The sequence below is a fragment of the Gymnoscopelus microlampas genome, assembly GCF_963454915.1.
Source record: "Gymnoscopelus microlampas genome assembly, chromosome: 20".
NCBI classification, from domain to species: domain Eukaryota; kingdom Metazoa; phylum Chordata; class Actinopteri; order Myctophiformes; family Myctophidae; genus Gymnoscopelus; species Gymnoscopelus microlampas.
This window is the reverse complement of record NC_139957.1, coordinates 19,592,610-19,612,410: the sequence shown is the minus strand read 5'-3', so window position 1 is coordinate 19,612,410 and position 19,801 is coordinate 19,592,610. Positions and strand designations below refer to the sequence as shown.

The following is a 19,801-nucleotide window of genomic DNA, read 5'->3' as shown; positions in this document are numbered from 1 at the left end:
TTGGCCAGGAACTACCGCACCGGTTTCCTGTTTGGCCAGGAACTACCGTGCTAATAACAAAAAGGAAACTCACGCTGATTTTAAGAGATTGTATGATTTGAAGATCAAAAAACAACAGAAAAAGAAAACACAGCTCACAGTAACTAAAGCTCCACTGGCTAAGAGAAACGATCCACAGATCGTATAAAACAATTAAAAGAACGCTTTTTGAAACGCTTCCGTCTTCCGGTGAAAACAAATGGAATTCTGGGTAACAGAGGAATAAACTAACGGCCTGCAGTGACGGTAATGACCAGCAGAGGCTGCTAAAAATCGTTATTTGTGGACCTGCATTGCATAACTTTAACGTCGACAAGACAAAGCAGCTGATCATGGACTTCAGGAGGCCGCGGAGAGAACATGCGCCCATCCTCATCGATGGAGCTGCAGTGGAAAGGGTCAGCGAGTTCAAGTTCCTCGGAGTACACATCGAGGAAGAGCTCAAATGGGAGACACACAACACACACGTGAGGAAAAAGGCTCAGCAGCGACTGTACTGGCTCCGCCACCTGAAGAAGTTCGGAGTAGGACACCGCATCCTCAGGTTGTACTACAACAGGTCAGTTGAAGCAGTTCTATCAGGCTGTGTTACGGCCTGGTACTGAAACTGTACTGCCCGAGAAAAGAAAAACCTACAGCGAGTGGTGCGGTCGGCAGAGCGCATAATGGGAGGTGAACTATACAAAAGTGGTGTGTAGTCAAAGCTCAGTGCATCATCAAGGACAAGCACCACCGTGATAATAACTTGGGGTCAGGGAAAGTGGTAGGGAGTATTTTCTGGTCCCTGTGGGGAGAGGAAATTGCTTTTACAGCTTCACCCAGCTAACGGCTGCTCAGATGGCTCTTATGAGGAGAAGTGTTAGGGGTAGTCTCTTGCTCAGGGACACTTTGACATATACATTGGATGAGCTGAGGGTAGAACCTGTGTTCTTCTCATCCCCAGAAGGCCATTCCGCTGCCTTGTGTACTAACAACAAACAAACAAACAAGCTAACTAACTAACTAACTAAATAACTGTTCGTGCATCCAACTGATTGGAAACATGGTCATGTAGGCAGCAATGACAGTAGTGTTGCCACGGTAAAAGCCAGTTAATAGTATCCTCTGCACTCTGTCCATATAATTAATGCTCTCCACGGTTAGAAGTGTTTTTAAGCAATAACCTGTCTGCCTTTAACCTTTGTGACTAACTTTCAAAGGAGCCTGTAATTTATCCCTATCACATTATCTCACTGAGACTTTGAAACAGATGCATTTAACTCTCACTGGGTCTGTAATGCATGAGCAGCAAATGCGAAGTTGGTGGTTCCTTCGTGACCTTGGCCAGCATATGATTGGATGTAAAAAATTGGAAATACAAAAACAGCTAAGAAGGCATCATTGCAATGATGCACTGTGATATTCTGGCAAGAGGGATTCTTTTCAACCCCACTATATTCAATCATTTGAAGGAATAGACTACAGTCTTCACTTGCACGTCTCTCTCTCTCTCTCTCTCTCTCTCTCTCTCTCTCTCCCCCATCTTTATTTCTCTCTTCTCTCTCTCCCTCCCCCTTGCTCTCTTTCTCTCTCTCTCTCTAATATTTCTTTCTCTTTTCTCTCTCTCCCTCCCCTCCATCTCTCTCTCTTCTCTCTATACCCCCCCCCCCCCCCCCCCCCAAAGACTCCATCACTCTGTCAACATCATCTGCCACCGTGGAGGCAGACAGGCTCAAAAGCAGGCTTACTTTCCTGCAGGTGGTCGATGTGGCTGTAGCAAGTGGGAGCAACAATCCCCCATCACCTCCCTTCCCATCATCCCCAATCCCACTACCATCATCCCCCCAAACAAACAAAAACCTGGTTTCCAGCACAAACTCCCTTTCCCATGCAATCTGTCTGTCTCTGTTCATTAGTGAACCAATGCCAAATGCATCACCCAGAAAACGTGGCTGTTATAATGTACAATGAAGGTACAGGGTGCAAGGGATTAGCGAATTGTGTTACCAACATATCTGTAGTTGTCTTTCTCCTTTTTTTGATGATTTTTTAATTGGTTGATTTCTGATTGTCTAGTTGAAATGTGGAGTTGCGAGGAGGAACACAAGAGGAAAAAAAAGTATTCTTTGTCAAAGTTGAGTGCCTTGAAATTATGAAACTTAGCAATTTAAAGAACAAATTAATTGTGGCTGCAGTGCATGTGGTCAGGCAAATTAAAGGAGCAGTTAATTTCCTTGCTCCTTGCTGTGTGGGAACATAACAGCTATGGCTCAGCATGTTAAACCATGTCAAGTGCTACAGTTCCCTTCCTGTCGCAGGAGGGAAAAATATCGCCCCAGAAATGAATTAAACTAAAAAGGCTTGTCTTCATACCCCTTCCTAAAATGATTAACCCTTCGAGAGTGCATTATTGAGCTCAACCCAAGTGGTTGTGCTTTCTCTTTGCCTTGCAATTGTTCTTTTTCTGTTATTGCCTTTATCTGTCTCTCTCCCTCTCTCTCCTCATTATATGAAAAGAAGGGAAAAATGTCTGAATAGAGGAGGGAGATTTTCCCACAGTCACTTAACACTGAAAATACGCCATTGTAGCCAGGTTCCCATCCTAATACACTGCCTCACACTGCCACCTCTAGTTTGATGGACAGTGTTCTTATAATTGAGTGACCATTCTTTCTCTTGTTTGCTACTAAAAAAAAGTAAATGATGGAGCATGCAGTTAAATGTGAGTAAAGACCTTACGCTTGAGTCAATCTAATCTAGTAGTAGCTATTTCTGATTATCCCTTTCATAAGTCTAATTGTATATATATAAAAAGCCTGTATCACAAACTTGCAATACATCAGGTTGTTTAATAATTGCTTGGTGGGTAGATGCAGCAGCTACATAGATACAAATACATGTGCTACAATAGAATAGGCAGCTATTTCTGTTGGCTCAAGAGTATTTTAGTCTGCAGTGGCAGCCAATAGTTAATCTTATCCATAAAATATATTTCACCTTGTGTTCTCCCAACAGTTTGAAAGCTGTTCTAATATGAACTGTGAGTGACTTTTCTCTATTTCCAAGAGCCAATTGTTGAGTGGGAAATGTTTGTTGCACCTGAAAAACCAAGCTACTACTTTCAGTAGTTCAGTATTCTCAATTGGATCCTATTTAAGGGGATAAAATACATCCTATGACCTATGGTATTCTTTTGGTATGTATTATCATTTGCGTCCATGTGACATGAAAATGTTTGAGCACTGGTTTAAACAACATCACGAAACACGCCCAAATAAGCAACTACACTTTAGAAACAAGCCCAAAAAACCGCAACCCGCAAACTACCAAATTACAAGCAACTTTACAGGAAAAACAAGCCATAATCGCTTATAATAAGCAGCCCTGGCAACACTGCCCGGTTCACTGCGCAAGCCAACCAATCAAATACCACCTTTCTACAAATGCGGAAATACTATGGCGGAGAAGATGAAGCTCCCTGGAAATGCTGCTCCAACAACTAGCGCGATCAAACATGATAACTTTAAGGACTGTGTGTGCACTATTGTGAACCTGTTGAGAGACTTAAGTGAAGAGGTTGGTTTGTTCCAGGTTTCTGTGGTATATCACGATGTATTAGTAGCTGCTGATGCTATTGTTTTTAGCTGCTATTGTTTTTAGCTGCTGATAGCATAGCTTTTTATCTGTGTTGCCATGTCGGCTTATTATAAGCGACGTTGGGCTTATTTGTCTGCAATGTTGCTGGTAAATATTGGTTGTTGCATTTTTTGGGCCTGTTTCCAGATTGTACTTGCTTATTTAGGCTTGCTGCCAATTTAAAAAAATATATATTTAAACCAGTGGTTCTCAAATATTTTCATGAAGACGTTTTGTGCCAGGGAGCATTTGTGATGACATGTTGGAATGTTTAAAAAAAAAAAAGATTCCACATTTTATTGCAATAGTTTTTGAAAATAGCAGATCTACAAGCTCACAAAGCTGCGCATGTGAGCTTGTAGATCGGATATTTTCAAATACTTGAAAAAAGGTTTAAAGTGCTCATGTGTCCTAGTTGCAGCTTTTGGGCTTGTTTTCTTAGACCTGGTTGCTTATTTCTCTCACAAAATGTGGCAACATAGCTCCAATCGTTACCTCTCCCTCCGCTGTATAGCTCCGAGATGTGGTTCCTCGTTTGTCGGTGCCGTTTTAGCAGGACATTTGTTAGGAATATTTTCCACTTTACATGTTTCTTACCCCTTTCTGCACATCGTATCCAAAAAGTAAAACTTTTCTGAAATGCTCTCAGATGTTTTAACTTCTAGCGCGCAATAAAATCTATCCAACGAGTTGAAAAAAGCGTTTAAATAGCTTCTCTCCTAAATGTTTTTAAGGCATACCCGGAAGTTGCCCCCGCCGATAATACATTACTGATTCCCCTACTGGTCACATGTTGAATTGCATCTTTTAATTCAAAATATTATGGAACCGGCTAAGGAGAGAGGCGAATTAAATACTTTTTTCAACTCGTTGGATAGCTTTTATTGTGCGCTAGAACTTAAAACATCTGAGAGCATTTCAGAAAACCTTTACTTTTTGGATACGATGTGCAGAAAGGGGTAAGAAACATGTAAAGTGGAAAATGTGCGACAATGTCTGCTAAAACGGCACCGACAAACGAGGAACCTCATCTCGAAGCTATACAGCGGAGGGAGAGGTTCCGTAGGGCATTGGTTCTCAAAGTGGGGTCCGGGGACCCCCAGGGGTACTTGAGGGGGTTCCAGGGGGTACCCAGCAAAATGTGTAAATATAGCATCAGAATAATTATGACCTTTTATACTTTGGCTATTCAAAAATAGCAGATATACAAGCATTGAAAAATCATGAAAATGTGGGCAAATCTGTGAATATATATATTTTAAAGAGAACATTTTTAACTAAAATCTTTGCTTCTGGGGGTCCCTGGAACAAAATATTTTGAAATGGGGGTCCGCGGCCAAATACATATCATTTTGGGGGTCCTTGACATGAAAAAGTTTGAGAACCACTGCCGTAGGGGATAGTGGCAACACTGCTTTTTATCTTCATTGTCGCGATTCTAAATAGAAAATGTTACACTGTTGCCCAACAGTAATGAGTTTTCATTCAACAAAAGAAAAAACGCTTCTTACCAATTTTCTTTTCGATTTAGTTGTAGTGGTCGATCTTTTGTTGTAATTAGTTCTTTACAGTGTTACTGATCTGCTCTCGTTTGTAAATTATATTCTGGTCACAAACCAAAATCGACACAAAGGGCCTTACATTGATTGTTTCTCTTTAAAAAAAAAAAAAGCTTAAACTTGATGATGCTGCTTTGAAGATACACGTGAATACTGATGCAGTGGATGTGTCATCTGCTTCAACTGCTTCAACTGCTTCTCTTTACACCTGTGTGCAACAACACATCTCCAAACTACAGGTAACCATATGACAATATGGCACAGACAATTATTGGGAATTTCAAAGCTTTCTGTTAATATTGTCATGACTCAAAATTATAATTCAAGCTGATAAGTAAATTGTGGGAAACATTTGTATGGCGTTACTTTTTAAAAAACATATTTTTGCTTTTCCAGGCTGTTAAGGAAAGCCTCATGGCACTAGTGGATGCAGAAAACAAGCCATCATCAGTAGAACACAACATGCCAAACAACACTGTTGTCCAAGCGTCACACATTGAGAAAGTAACCGGCGAGACTCGGCACCATCCTCCCGCTGCTTGCCGAAGCACCCTGGAGGCGGATGAGAGCGAGCTGCAGGCTGATGACCTGACAGTGCAGATCCGAGCAGGCAAGTCAGAGGTGAGGGTCTGTAATGTGATCGTCATCGTACATCAGGCTGCTCTGCTCGGGCAGTGACATTTTTTCGAGCGCTCTTCTTAACTCTCTGTCAAACAAATGAATAATCATAAGTAATTGCCCACCAAGTATGTGCAGATGAAGTGTTGCAGTGAATCAAATGCTTGATGGAGACCTGATAAGCGAGTTTAGCAGAGAATGATGGGGTCCTTCAGTGCTGTTGGTTGGGTAAAGCAGACCATATTGCTGGAGGGCTTTGAGAGATGGCCAGGCCCTTGATGGACTATGAAGTGGTTGCTCATTACTTTGCGATTGCATGTGGATGAAGGACGAGAGTCCTATTCTGTTGTGCATTTATTTTGGTAGCCAAGCAAACACTGCTTTGTCATTTGATGATGCCGGATGGCAAGCATAATCTTTTTTTGCCAGGCTACTGGGAATAATTTTGAACATCTTTTCCGTCCTACAAAATGTGAATTTCCATGCATCGCCATTGATTTGTCTTGACCACTAAATGGCTTTTTAAAAATCAATCTATCAACAGCTCATGAATTCACTGTATGTCATTGCTCCTTTTCTGTCCTCCCTCCATTCCAACATCCAGATTGACCGAAGAATATCTGCATTTATGGAGCGCAAGCAGATGGAGATCAATGAAAACAATGTGCGGGAGTTTTGCAACGTGATCGACTGCAATCAGGGTGAGAATGGGAATGAGGTGGGGGAGGGTGGAAGTGGGAGCCTGCACACAGATTGCCAATGTTTGGGAGAGTGCTGATTTCCACAGACGAGAGGTCAGGCTGAACTGTTCTAACAGTGAGGCTAAAATAGCTTACACACAGAGCCTAAAAATTAAACCTTCATGGGTCCAGAAAAAAAACATAAATTCACAGATTTACAATGATAAAGATCAGGACATCCTAACTGTACATTTGGCTCAAATTAAAGACTGATGGGGCCTTCTAAGCACTAGAGCTGTTATTAACTATTATTAGAACAATCTTTATAATTCAACCAATGCCTAGTGCATGCTAAACTGAGGTTTAACACATTTTTTCCCTCCCAATTTTTCTTATGTAGAAGACAGCTGTGCCAGAACAGATGCGGTATTCACACCTTACCCAGGGTTTAGAAGCCATGTGAAAGGTAAGCACATTAAGCCGATGATGCTGGAAAACCTTATAAGTCTGAATCAGATGTTTCTTTTCTTTTCTTTAAAAAAATGTGAAGACATGAATCATATAGTCCATTTAACTATAAACCTGAAAAGCAATGTGTACAACCCTACCTTGTAACTGACGCTAGTGTGTGTGGGGTGGGATTTACAGATGTTAGGGCATATATCATGACTTATTGTTATCCAGTGTGTGATTAAAGATAACATTTGTTTGCAATCCTGGTTTGCCTGTCTCGTGTGCCTTGGCTGGACAGTGACGCGGGTAGTGAACACGTATGGGCCTCAGACGCGCGGTGGGGTTGGCCAGGGGGAGACCGGGGAGCTGCAGAGGGGACAGGTGACCAGAGACTGTGGAAACTCTGCCATAGAGGAGCGCCTTCAAAACATTGAGACTCATCTAAAGCTCCCAACAGGTCAGCAGTAAATCAGCTTGGGTCTTTCCGAGATTCTTTTTCTTTTTTTTTTAATTGAATAAACTATCGATGGATGGGACCCAATTTTACAGGCTTTGCTGTGTATTTTACGGCTTATTTGGAAATTAAGGCTGTTTCCCATTTTATGCAATACTTTACCTCCTACAAAATGTATACAATAAATTAGATTGCGCATGACTTAGATGGTGTTGCCATGCCATTCAGCTAATTGGTCACGATATAATTATTTTGGGCTGTTTTTTTAAACATATTTTTATTGTGCTATAGCTTTCTTGTAATGTTGGATCTTGATTGTCTCTTTGAGTTTTCCAAAATGTCTCACCTTCCATTTGGTCGATAACCGGTTTCATTTGAACAAACGTTCTTGAATTGCTATTACTTAGGTAAGGAAGTTTAGTTTGTGTTTTGTCACACTGGCTATTTAATTATGATTGAGTCTCCTCAACTACTGTTTTGTTTCCTAGCGGGTCCAGTCCCATTGAGTGTCTACCAGAGGTTGAAGAAGCTTGAGGATCGTATTCTGGAACTGGAGGGACTCTCACCAGAGTACTTTCAATCCTCTGTAAGTTTGTTGGTTTGACTTGGATGTAGTATTTTCAGTTGTAACACTACCCATAACAAGGTCCTCTTGTTAATGATAAGGCACTTGAGCTTTAGTTGTAATCCCTGTACAAGTGTGGTGGAGAAATATAAAAACTGTATCAACAATGAATATACAAAAGTAAGTGGGTAAACAGATTTGTGTTTAAAATGTTGGAGATCTGTCTAATACTAACATTTTAGATATTACATATAAGGTCTAGTCCCTCCCACCAAAAATGCATGGAGAAAAAACAAGGCGAGAGGAAACAAAGAAATATTGTTTAGAGAAGTAGGATGAGTATTCCCTGCAAAATTATGTCCATTTCTGATGACAACACAGCTGAGTCCCACACCCAACTTAATGATTCTGTTTAGACGCATTAAAAAACCTCATTGATGGCAATGAAAGAACAGTCCTTAGTTATGGTGTAATTCAAACTCCTTGCTCCTTGGAGCAGGAATAAGAGACATGGCATGGTCTGTGACTCGCCAAAATGGCGGGCCTGCTTCTTGTTCGAGTGAGGATAGAGGAGCGAGGACAGTGCAGGATAAGGACCGGCTGAGACGCACCCTAGGGGTTTGAATCCACCGCAGTGCATCCGCTTTGGCCGAGTGTCTATACGAACACAGTTGGCCGTGTTTGGGGGATAGGAGCTGGGCGTGTAGGATGATTTATCGCTGCACTAGCAACTCCTACGGACTGGGGCAGTGGCTGTCGCCTGGTGGTGTTGAACGGGAGGAGTAGGATGGAGGCGCTGCGTCCTCCTGGTGGGGTCTCATCAATGGCCGGTGAGCCTGTAGGGTACAAATAGCACAGGCAACACAGAAATGTGTAGGGAGGAATTAATTGCCATAACGACTAACTTGGGATAAATATAGAAGAAGAGAAGAAGAATACAAGTCCTTTAGAACACTTAGTGACACAAAATAAGCTAAACAAATCATGCAAAAAACATGTTTTGGTGTCAGCCCTTGTATGAAAAGTTCAGAAGATATATTTTAAAGTAACCGAAGAACCTTCAAACCAACAACCAAACTCAGGATGCTGTGGACACTGGTCAGCATTTTCTGTTTGAACCACCAGGAATTTGTTGATGATTAACTCAGGCAGTATTGCAGAGTGTTATTTGCCTCAGAGCTCACTTGGGAAATTCACAGTTGATTGCCTATTAGAACTATAACCAATACAATTCTTTTTAGATTGTCCAAAATTGTATGCAGACCTAAATGATTTTATGAATTCCTGTCTTAAGCAGTCTATCCATTGCATTTGTAATTGAATTATTTATCCTTGTGCTGCTCCTTGTCTCCTCACACTGGCAACTGTGAGCATGGCGTACCACTTCTATGAGCTTATTGCTCTCCATCTGCTTTTGACTGTATGTTTGTGTGAGCAGAGCAGGAGAAGTCGAGTGTCTTTGAATAAACTGATAGGTTCTTTTATATCCAGAGTACCATTTTTCCCCCCACACTTTATGAAAATAGTTTCAGTGCATGCTAAAGTGCTTAACACAGTTGGCCCATGTTCCCAGCACCCAGTATATTCAGCACCTAAACATAAGTGGCTCCTTAGCTAATCATGGAACGACTTGAAAACAAAAATAATTAATGAGGTTGTACTGCATCAGATGATTTGGAATGTTGGGTCCCTATAGAGAGGTTTCCTGTTAGTAAACATGAGAGGAATATGACCGCGCAGCTGCGGGGGGAAGCCTATGGGTGCGTTTGGAAATTACGCACCGGAGCACACTCGCCTATTAGTTTGTATTGGCCAGTGCGCTCACTGCCGCTCAGGGCTGTATTTTCGAACGCGCCTTCACCCGGGCATGCGCAGATTGCGCATTCTGCTCTGTGATGACGTCGCGCGGAAATCTGTCTATGGAGAAACCTCTGCTACTCTTTGTTCCAGCAAAATACATGAATATTTTTAAGACAGTACATTGTTGCTGCTCTCCGAACTAGGTCTCTCTTGAGAATGAGACTTCAGGTCTCAATGAGATTACATGTGTGTATATATAAAGGTTAATTAAATAAAACATAAAAAATCTGCTGCCATTCTACAGAAAATAGTCAGGTAATCTGCTAATTAACACATCGGGTGCCAAACACGGTCTGAACCGTGTGTTTACATAGTGGCGGTTCCGAAGCTTCGGTGCCGAACACGGTCTGAACCGTGATTTCAGTCTTTTTGTTTTTTTCGTTTTTCTCCGCGCGGGCGGGGCTAGAGCAGCTCTGGGAGCACCCATTGTAATCCTGCGAAGGAAGTGCCAGATCGCTCACCGGAAACACTTTTTTCCCCCCGATCCGCTTCCTGTCTATTTCCTACTTTGAAACGCCTATATCTCCAAATCTGTTTCCTGTGGGGAAAAACGGTCATGCGCGATGTGCGATCCCCCCCCCCGTTGTAACCCGCGAGTGGAATGTTATGGTTCCAGCCTGTAGCCAGGCTCATGGCAGAACATGAATCGATGCTTTTTTTTGCGTGGATTTGCTTGTAACGCATGCGGAAACTTTAAACAGCAAAGCGCAGTCAATGGGGAGAATGCTGGCACCCACGGTAAGTTGTTATGAAAAAATGCTGGCACCCGATGTGTTAAGAATGATACATAATTATTGTGCAGTGTTTTAAACTATATAAGAACCTTTTTTTCTTCAATCAAAATCTAATGAATTTTGTATGTCCCCTATGAACCTGTATTTCTCATTTCTTGCAGAGTTATCTTCACAAGCGACCTAAGACATCATCTGCTCAGGTTTGTAAATTCTGCCACAGCATTACATCAGGATTGCACCTTCATGTGTGTTTTTGTTGTCAACACAGAGGGATCTTATGATAGAATTTGTTTGGTTTTACCATGTCCCAGCAGGCCTGCAGTTTGACAGAGTTGGATGGGAAAATCAGTGCAGCGAAAGCAGCACTACTGAAGCGGGTGAACGAATTTGGACCAGGATATGGAACCGAATGTCCTCTCTAACACCTGACATGCACTCCAGCTTACACACCACACACACACACACACACACACACACACACACACACAGCTGTATTAAGAAGAAAGAAAATAGATAATGTACACAGTTGAACAATATGCTCTCTGAATTTGTGTTAAGTGACATCAAAAAAACAAACCAGATTTTTTTTTAACCTGTGTTCTAATCACTCACTGGAGTTGTTCAATGTTAATCATGCTGTGCATTTAATTGGCCATTTATGTGTGTTCGCTTTAGCACAAATAAATCCGGTTAGAATGCTTTGATAGGGTGGTCTTCTGTGAATGTGTGCATTCCACAAGGAATAATCTACACAACAGCAATCTACAATAATGCACAATTGGGGTGAATTCTTTGTTGACCTCAAGTTGACCACAAGTTGACCTGTGTGAGTAATTGAAGTGAGTCAGATGGAGCACCTGATTTGTCTGCCTGACTGCTGAGTGTGAATCATCTCCCCTGATGTTTGTCATTATAACAAATTATCTAATCACTGAGACTGTTTGGGAAAATACATCAGAGACCCAGCAAACCTACATTAACCACTTGAACCCTATAGCATCCTTATTCTGGGGGGAACATTCACTGAAAATAGCAGATCTACAAGCTCACAGCATGTGGGTTTAAGTGGTTAAATAGGACTTTGCCCGGTAAACTCTGGTATTTTAAGCATGCATGCATAGAGCCAGTCAAAACTTAATAGCTGAATGTGATGTACTTGAGTTGCACTATTTCAGTTTATTAAAAAATATTTTTCTTAGTTATCTGTTCCCAGTACATCTGTGACCCTATTACCCTGGCAGTAGTGTCCAGTCTTTTATTTCTGTGCAGTGTTTCATTTTTATTAAGAAAATATGAACAGCATGAAACAATGTACAGTACACATGAATAATCATTTAAAAAGAAACATGCAATAGGAGCCCCAAAAAGCCACAAGAGGCTTGAAAGATGGAATTCCCTATAACATCATTGCTCTGAGATATGAATTCAAACATGCCTGCACACAGACATTAAGAGACAGACATCAAAACAATTAAAACGGACAGAAAAGAGTAAAAAAAATATTAATTGAAAAATTGGAACAGAGGTCATATTAGGCTATTAATATAGCAAGATATTTTTCTGAGATTTTGTTAATAGAAATGTTTTAATTGGGTAGCAAGTGAATTTCATGTATTGGCACCTCTGTAGTGATCCAAAATTGAGGTGAAGTAGTTTGTGATTGAGGGGGCTGAAGCTGGAATGCTTTTCGTGTTGAGTAGCTATGGAATTGCTTGTTTGGGGTAAAGACATTCATAAAAAATGGGTGAGTGTTTTGTTTAAGGAACCATATACAAATTGAGCAACTTAGATAGAGGTTGTTAATTTGGTAATAGCCAAGCTTACGAAATAGGGGTAATGTGTATGTTTTGGAGCTGAGGAGGCAATGATTCTCGCAACTAGTTTTTGTAACAGTAAATGGATTGCAGTTTATTCTGTTGAGTACAGGCCCAAGAAATGTTACAAAAACTGGATACTTTTGTGTTTATAACATTCACTCTGCCAGTTATACCAAGATTTGCAAGTTTCTGTTTTCATCAAAAAGTACACCAATATGTTATGTTCGTCTCAGTGTACATTTTGTATTTGTAACCAAAAACAAAGTTTGTTTTCTTAATGTTTAGTGTGTTCATTTTGAACGATTCTGAAATGTTTTTCTGTAATAAAACATACTATTATCACTATCTTACTGTTTCTAGTCATTAGGCTGTCTTGTTTTTCATGAAAAAGGTTACAAGAAGGGCAATGATAATACCTGGAATTTGGCAATGATTTTTTGTGACAAAACTATGAGTGATGCCGTTACTATGACACCTGTTCCTACATTTTACTGTTCCTCATGGTATTTCACATCGAGATTTTTCATAGACTTGATTGATTGAGTGACCTGAGTACAATGGAAGACCTTGCATTGTGTGTTTTTTTTTGGAAGATTGTCCTTGTGTAAAGGAGAAAGTTTTTCTTTTCCTCTTTTCAGGTGCACCTCTTGAATTTGTCTCTCCTATTCCTCATAGAGAACTTTTTGGGTAATAGTGGCTGCAGCGCACACTAGCGAGGGGGTTAGTACTCGAAAGCCATGGCAATTGTGAACAAGGGGGCTGCATATTGTTCACTGCAATTTTTTGTCTCAGAGACAGGCAGCCCATATGAGGGTTAATGAGAACAAATTGGTCTGAGTGTAACAAATGGATTATGGGGGTGAACAAAGGGCTGTATTTTTGGGAGCCTTGGCTCACCAGGATCCACCCATCATCTGCCCATTGAGCTGAGTGTGTAGAGTACCGTCTGTGCAAAGTCTCTCCTCGCTAAATATCTCATTATCTTTACCCTGCCTATTTGATTAAATGAGCACAATGACAGTATGTTTTCAACTTCCTGGAGTGAAGCATCAAAGCTGCTTTGCTATACGTCGTCTGTGTAATGCGAAGCAATTTGAAGTTCCTGCATTTCCTTGGATACGAGTGATGCCGTTATATATTCAATGTGTTTCTCCCACGCTGCCATTTTAAGTTCAAGATTCCAAAGTCCATATGTCAACAGTAGTATCAGTTGGTAATTGTGCTACGGTTGGTTGGGCACAGTATGCCCTTTCAGATGAACCACAAGCCACTTCCATAGTGACTCTAAAGTCTTGTCTGTCGATCAATCTTTCCCACTCCACAATTTCTTCTTATGTAGCTTGGGAACCTCTGCATAAAGCCACTGAGATGTTCCTCTTGTAAGGGTCCCCTTTGCATTAGAAGGCGGGGGTGGGGTGGGGGGGGGGTTAGGTCGAGGGAGAGGATTCATATCCATTCATATCTCAAACTCTTAATGGGCTCCGGCCCTCCAAAAAGAAACCTCTTTCCTGTGACTAGTCAGCCCCAGTCTTTATTCGTCTGTGGCTCTGTGTCAAAAAAAACTGTTGCTCGTTTGTGCCATGAACAATGAGGAACAAGGCTGAATCTGTAGCTGGGAACAAAAGATGGAAAACAGGCTTTTCACTCTGCAGAACATTAGATTCTGACACATTTTGCCATGGCAGTTTTTTTCCCCCTCACCCTGTCCTGAGTGGTGGGGTTCTAGAGACCACCTGTTGGCTGGATGCTTGTTCTTCATTACAAGCAGGCCTACACTGTAAAATCTGGAGTGTTCTTTATCTCTTGGGAGTGCAAAAATGGGTCAATTCTTACACTCTCTGAACTACATTTGTGACTCAATCCACCTACAACTTCCGGAAGGCTTTACATTTTGTCTACAGCCAAATATATTTCTGTTCTTTTTTCATCTTTGGTGTATTCTTTTTCCTTTTGTATACAGCCCTATCTGGGAAGAGGGAGACACTTCATTTCAGAGCTGTCAATCACAAATGGCAGGAATGAAAGATAACGTGAGTGCAACTACATACTTTTTATATTTTTGTGCTTTGTTATGGACTGATGTGCAACTTAAAGGGATAGTTCACCCCCAAAATGACTTTTTTCTATCGATTAGTCACCCCATGGAGACTTGAATTCATGTATATTTTTTTGCTTTTTGTCACATTCCTAAGCCAATAATTTGATGACCAGCAGCGGTTCCGGTAGGAGAAACAGAGTCTTCTTTGTGTCTCCTACCGGAACCGCTGCCTACCTGGTCATCAAATTATGACTTAGGAATGTGGCAAAAACAAAAAAATATACATGAATTCAAGTCTCCATGGGGTGACTAATTCGATAGATTTTTTTGGGTGAACTATCCCTTTGATGCACTTAATGTAGTGTAGTGTACTGACATTGATTGTGGTATCAATTTAGACGCCCATGGAGGATTTTGTTCTGTTTTTGAAATTGCTTTGGAAAAATGTCAACCCCAAATTATCATCATAGATAGCTACAGTAATAACAATGAGTTTCACAAATGTCAATCTGTGAACCCATTTGTTAAAAAAATGAATAAATTGAATAAATAAATGTCTTTGTTTTTGCCTCTGGCAGTGGGGGCTCGATAGATTACATGAATGCATACCATGATAGCAGTAGATCATGTGTATGTTTTTGGATTTTAATTTGCATGTGATTGATTGACTTTATTAGTCAGAAATGTAAACAGCACATGGTAGTCAGACGTAAGGCTAAAAGGACAAAAATGTTCTGGGGACTTTTTTTCCATTGTTCCTATCAATTCATCAACATAGCATAAACATGTACACAATAATACATGTCATCAACAAATAATACAAAACACTGTGTACAAAGGAGAAAAAGGAAAAATGGTGGCAGTGAATGGTACCTCTTTTCGATGGGAATTTACATTTACCTCTCCTTGTGGGGGTAGATGTTTTTTCAGGACAATTTTGAAAGAAACCAGTGATTCACATCTTTTAATGGATTGTGTCAGGGCATTCCACATTTTGGTGGCGGTAGTAGAATTAGAATTTTCCCATTTTTGTTCTAAATTTGGGTTGTACCAGATCATGGGAATGGGGATCCCTCTAGTGTTGTGGCTGTGGGTGTCACTCACTTTGGAATAGTAGTTAGTCAGGTATGAGGGCACTGTCCCTTTGACTATCTTATTTACCAATCCTATTTTACCATCTCTTCTATCCTGAGCCATCCCAAACTAGCAAAGTGTGTTGGAATTAGGTATGTCATGGGCTTAAGGCCGAGAAGTAGTCGTATCAGTTTGTTTTGGGAGGTCTGAATCTTAGTTTTTAGTGACATTGAGATGTTGGAGAACCAAGAGGTGCAAGCATTGTCAAAATGGCATTGAATGGGCTCCAGCTAGAGTCTTGAGAGCACATTTGTTGACAAAATAGGAAATCCTGCCCAAAAATCTTGTTGTTTGACTTTCTTGATCACTTTTGATGCAATTTTTTCACCTGTCAGTTTGTTGTCAAAGCCCACATTGGTAACCTCTTCTCTGCTTGAGATTACTATCGTCAACTCTGACCGTGACATCATTTGCATTTACATTACTACGGGTATATTTGGACCCAAAAAGAATGGATTCTGTTTCACCAAGGTGTAATGACAGTTTGTTATTTGTTTGTTAAAACATTTGGAGGAGAGGAAGTAAAGTTAAAACAAATTGTATTCCATAAAGGCTTCCTCAACTTGCATTTTCTCCTCGCCTCAGATCATGTGTGCTAAGTCATCGGCAAACAAGAACAAAATGCAGTTACTGGCTGCTTTCTTATTTTTAATGTAGAAGGAACAGTAACGGCCCCAGTATGCTTCCTTGGGAATGTGACATGGTGAAAGCTGGCTGGCAAAACTAGGGTCATGAATCATGTTTTTTTTACTCCAACCTTTTATATAAAACAGCTATATTTAAGCAGTTGTTACACAGCAAATTATCTGTGTATTTCCATGCCTCTACTCTGCTAGTACATCTCAGTGCTGTTGAACTTGTTTGTACAAACACCCAGGGAGAGAGGGGCATGCACCTGTGACACCCTCCAACCACACCCCTCCCCACTCCACCCAGAATAGTGGAACAGAGCAATCCCCCTGCTGCAGAGAAGCTTGAAATAAGAGCCAGTCAGCTGCTCTGTGCACCGTGGCCCCTGCAGTCCCCAGGCTCTCTGGAGTTAAATGTGTCTGTGATATTGCCAGGATTGAGCAGCGGGAGCAGAATTCAGGCAATTACAATCAAGTCAGGGGCATAGTTAGTTGCGTGGTCCCCGGCAGCACCTGAGCTGGATGCTGATGAGACACTTAAACCCCAAACCCTCATACGTTTGGCCCAGGCACCGCTTAAAGCCCCCCGCCGCCCTTTCCCCTCTCTCCTACAGTACCATACCCCCTACTGTACACTTCTACTTACCCCTCACCTCATTTAGGCCTTTAGAGCTCTCTTACCCTGTCTATCTGGCCCTCACATTGCAATACTTGTGCTGTATATACAGCGGAGTGGAGTATTACACTCAATCACTCTTCATTCTGTGGCACCTGGCCATGGAGAATGAAATAGAGACAGTTTTTGAGGTGCAAAGCAACAAGTTTTATTAAAGGTGTGTGTGGGGGAGGACTAGTGGGAAGGGCTGTGGCTGCAATGCTCATGGACACTGAGCCAGTGTTGTCTTGGTCTAGGAGGCTGTGGAGTGGGAGTTGACCTGGGGGGAAAACACAGAAGACTGAAGTGAGAAAAATGGACAGATGGCATTGTAAATGGACTGCATTTCTAGTGCTTTTTCTATTTTTTCAGAACACTCAAATGCACCTTATGCACTTCACATTCACCCATTCACACATAGACTGCAACAGTGGAACACTATTACTTACGCATCATGCAGTACCAACTGCGCAGGCAACCATGCAAGGCACCAGCTCATCTAAAGCAGTTAGGGATTCAGTGGCTTGCTCATTGACACTTCAACACGCATCTAGGAGGAGCTGGGAATTGAACCTGGGACCTTCCGGCTCCCAGAGGGCCTCTCTACCCCCTGAGCCACTGCAGCCCCACATAAGGGGAATGCCAAGCTTACAAGTCTGTTCGTCCATGTTCCAACTCCGTTGTCCAATTTCCTACTGCAACAGTCCAATCCCTGTGGTTTCCACTTTGTCAGTACCACCAGTAACACCAAACACTCAGTCAATCCGCTGTCAGTAATTCCAATTACCTTCCTGCCTTAGAGGGTCAGTTTGTTCTCCTTCCTAACAACCACCTCCCTCTCTGCTGAGTGAGCAGAGTAGTCAGTCTCAAATACAAGTTTCTTGTTTACAAACATTACTGGGTGGGTGTGCATGCATTCAGTAAACCACTTAAGTAGCCGGTCACAAGATTGTACAGTATAGTCAACCGTTGCAATCAATGTAGATTTTTCTTTGTTTGCAAATTCTTGTTCTTCTACCTACCTACAGTACCTACCTACCTACCTACCTACCTAGTTGTTCAAGCATTTGATACTGTGGAACAGTAATCTGAGTTCCCAGAAGTTTTCGCCAGCTCTCGCATACAAACGGGAGTGGCGAGGAACTTTTGGGCCAGAGCCCTGGTATTTGTGGGCGGGATGTAACTTACGCTCAGAATCTGAGCGGACACGCCTCTTACCGGTCTGAGAGCTGTGCAACTCGTCTAAAAAGTCAGACGAGAGGCAAACAGCAGTACACAACAATGGCAGCCGCAATTTCTCAATGGGAAATTGCTTCCGTCGCTCCTATTGACATGCAACACCCACTGCATGTGGATCCCGCCCCCTTTTCTTCATTGGCTGTTGATTTGAATCACAACGCAGTGGCCGCGCCCCTGCTGTCCAAGCTCCGACGCAATGCCTCCCAGACTAGGCTAACAGTGCTTAGACGTTTATCCTCACCTTTACCTCTATTAGATGTTAATTTGAGGACATTGGGAGCTACACAGAGCTGCTCTGCTCTCTTTCAGTGAGAGGCAGCAAGAACATGAAGATGTTTCAGCCGCCTCTCCCCATCCCTTTGTCTAACTTTTCCTATCCACCAACCCCAGTTCAACCCCATCTCTCCTGTCACTTTCTCTTCATGGATGCTCAGTCACAGGTGGCTGACTATAGGAACCCCTTGCCTTATGTGTTATGGCATCAGACAGGGAGTGTGAGTGGAGAGGGAGTTGTGGTTCTTGAATATCTATGACCCAAGAATATGGAGTCAGACATCACAACAACACTCTTAGCCGCCCTTTTCCTCCGATAAGATGCTCTCAGCTCTTTCTGAGGGAAAGCCTCCCAGCTCCCGCCCTCTCTCAGCCAGGCCACACTTTGCTGAAGTGTCATTAGGATTCTAAAAGGGCAGGCTGCCGCAGATCTAGCATTGCAGAGATAGGCATATCAGGGATTCTTAGATAAAAACACAACCTCACTTTGAATGTAAAGATGACTTTGTCACCTGATGAGAAGGGCGTGGTTGTACTGGGAGGGGACTGCATTGCTTCTCCCATCTGCAATCTGTGTGCATACATCTTTCATGCATCAATTTAGAACTCTGTTTTGGGAGATCGCTAGCCTTTGCTCTGCAATCCACTTTCATTGCCCATCCGTGGCTTGTTAAAAGCCAGGTCAGGCACGCCAGTAGTTGGCACCACAATGGATATTTCTTGCCATATTGGTTGTCTTTTGACTTTGTCCCTTGGATTGACAGACTACCAGGAATAGTCTCCATCAAATTATTACATTTTGGTGAAGTAAAGAAAAAATAAATTGGATTTTGCTGATCCTGTTTTGTCCCCGGAGGGGGTACAGGAGACAGCCTGCAATATTATCCCAGGCTGACACCAGTGGCAAAGAGGCAATCACAGTGGCCCTCGCTCTGACAAAAACACTCCATCTGCACGGAGAGGACAAAATCACACTACAATGACGTCTTACTCTTCTTGCCTCTCTTTGGCAGCTGGGCTCTGGGACTGCAGGCAGGGCTCTGCTGCACAACGGCCACATGACTACTATACAACACGTACCCAATGCCACAAAATCAGCATCTGCTTAATACCACAGACAAAGGCAATGCACCTGCCATCACACAGCAAAAGCTGACATTGTTCTAGTGCACAGGATATCATGTCCGGAGCTAATTGTAATTAAGGATATAATAATAATAACAATAATAATAATAATAATTATTATAGTACTCTTCATACACTGCAAAATCCTGAATGTTAATTCAACTCTGTGTAAATCATAGACACTTACGGGACCATTTTGACACTCAAATTTAATTAACACTCAGGCTTGTACACTGAAGTGAAATATTTCAGTCATAAAAGCATAGCACAGTAAACAAAATGCCAATGTATTTACAAAACAGAAATTATATTAC

At 41.9% G+C, this 19,801-nt stretch overlaps 2 protein-coding genes across 5 annotated transcripts in view; both read left to right on the top strand.

The window, feature by feature from the left end:
* Positions 1 to 19,801, top strand: part of LOC311035956 (uncharacterized protein) — a 96,823-nt gene that overhangs the window by 56,944 nt on the left and 20,078 nt on the right. For both annotated transcript variants that reach the window (XM_084044474.1, XM_084044473.1), the window contains exon 3: positions 14,355 to 14,424. In XM_084044474.1, the coding sequence (XP_083900600.1) occupies positions 14,355 to 14,424 (70 nt within the window). The remainder of the gene's footprint in view (positions 1 to 14,354; positions 14,425 to 19,801) is intronic.
* Positions 3,472 to 11,169, top strand: mbip (MAP3K12 binding inhibitory protein 1). 3 transcript variants are annotated; one of them, XM_084044943.1, is made up of 9 exons: positions 3,472 to 3,594; positions 5,327 to 5,452; positions 5,610 to 5,834; positions 6,436 to 6,532; positions 6,912 to 6,977; positions 7,263 to 7,421; positions 7,907 to 8,004; positions 10,739 to 10,777; positions 10,892 to 11,169. In XM_084044943.1, the coding sequence occupies exons 1-9, from the start codon at positions 3,475 to 3,477 to the stop codon at positions 10,997 to 10,999; spliced, it is 1,038 nt and encodes a 345-aa protein (XP_083901069.1). In that variant the 5' UTR covers positions 3,472 to 3,474; the 3' UTR covers positions 11,000 to 11,169. The 3 variants fall into 3 exon arrangements, with proteins under 3 accessions (XP_083901069.1, XP_083901068.1, XP_083901070.1); XM_084044942.1 differs by having other exon boundaries at positions 10,889 to 11,169; XM_084044944.1 differs by having other exon boundaries at positions 3,483 to 3,594; positions 5,354 to 5,452; positions 10,889 to 11,169.

Coding starts and splice junctions, on each gene's coding strand:
- mbip (XM_084044942.1), top strand. CDS start 3,475: ATGGCGGAGAAGATGAAGCTCCCTGGAAATGCTGCTCCAACAACTAGC. Junction 8,005..10,738: donor CAGAGTACTTTCAATCCTCT/GTAAGTTTGTTG, acceptor CATTTCTTGCAG/AGTTATCTTCACAAGCGACC. Junction 10,778..10,888: donor CTAAGACATCATCTGCTCAG/GTTTGTAAATTC, acceptor ACCATGTCCCAG/CAGGCCTGCAGTTTGACAGA.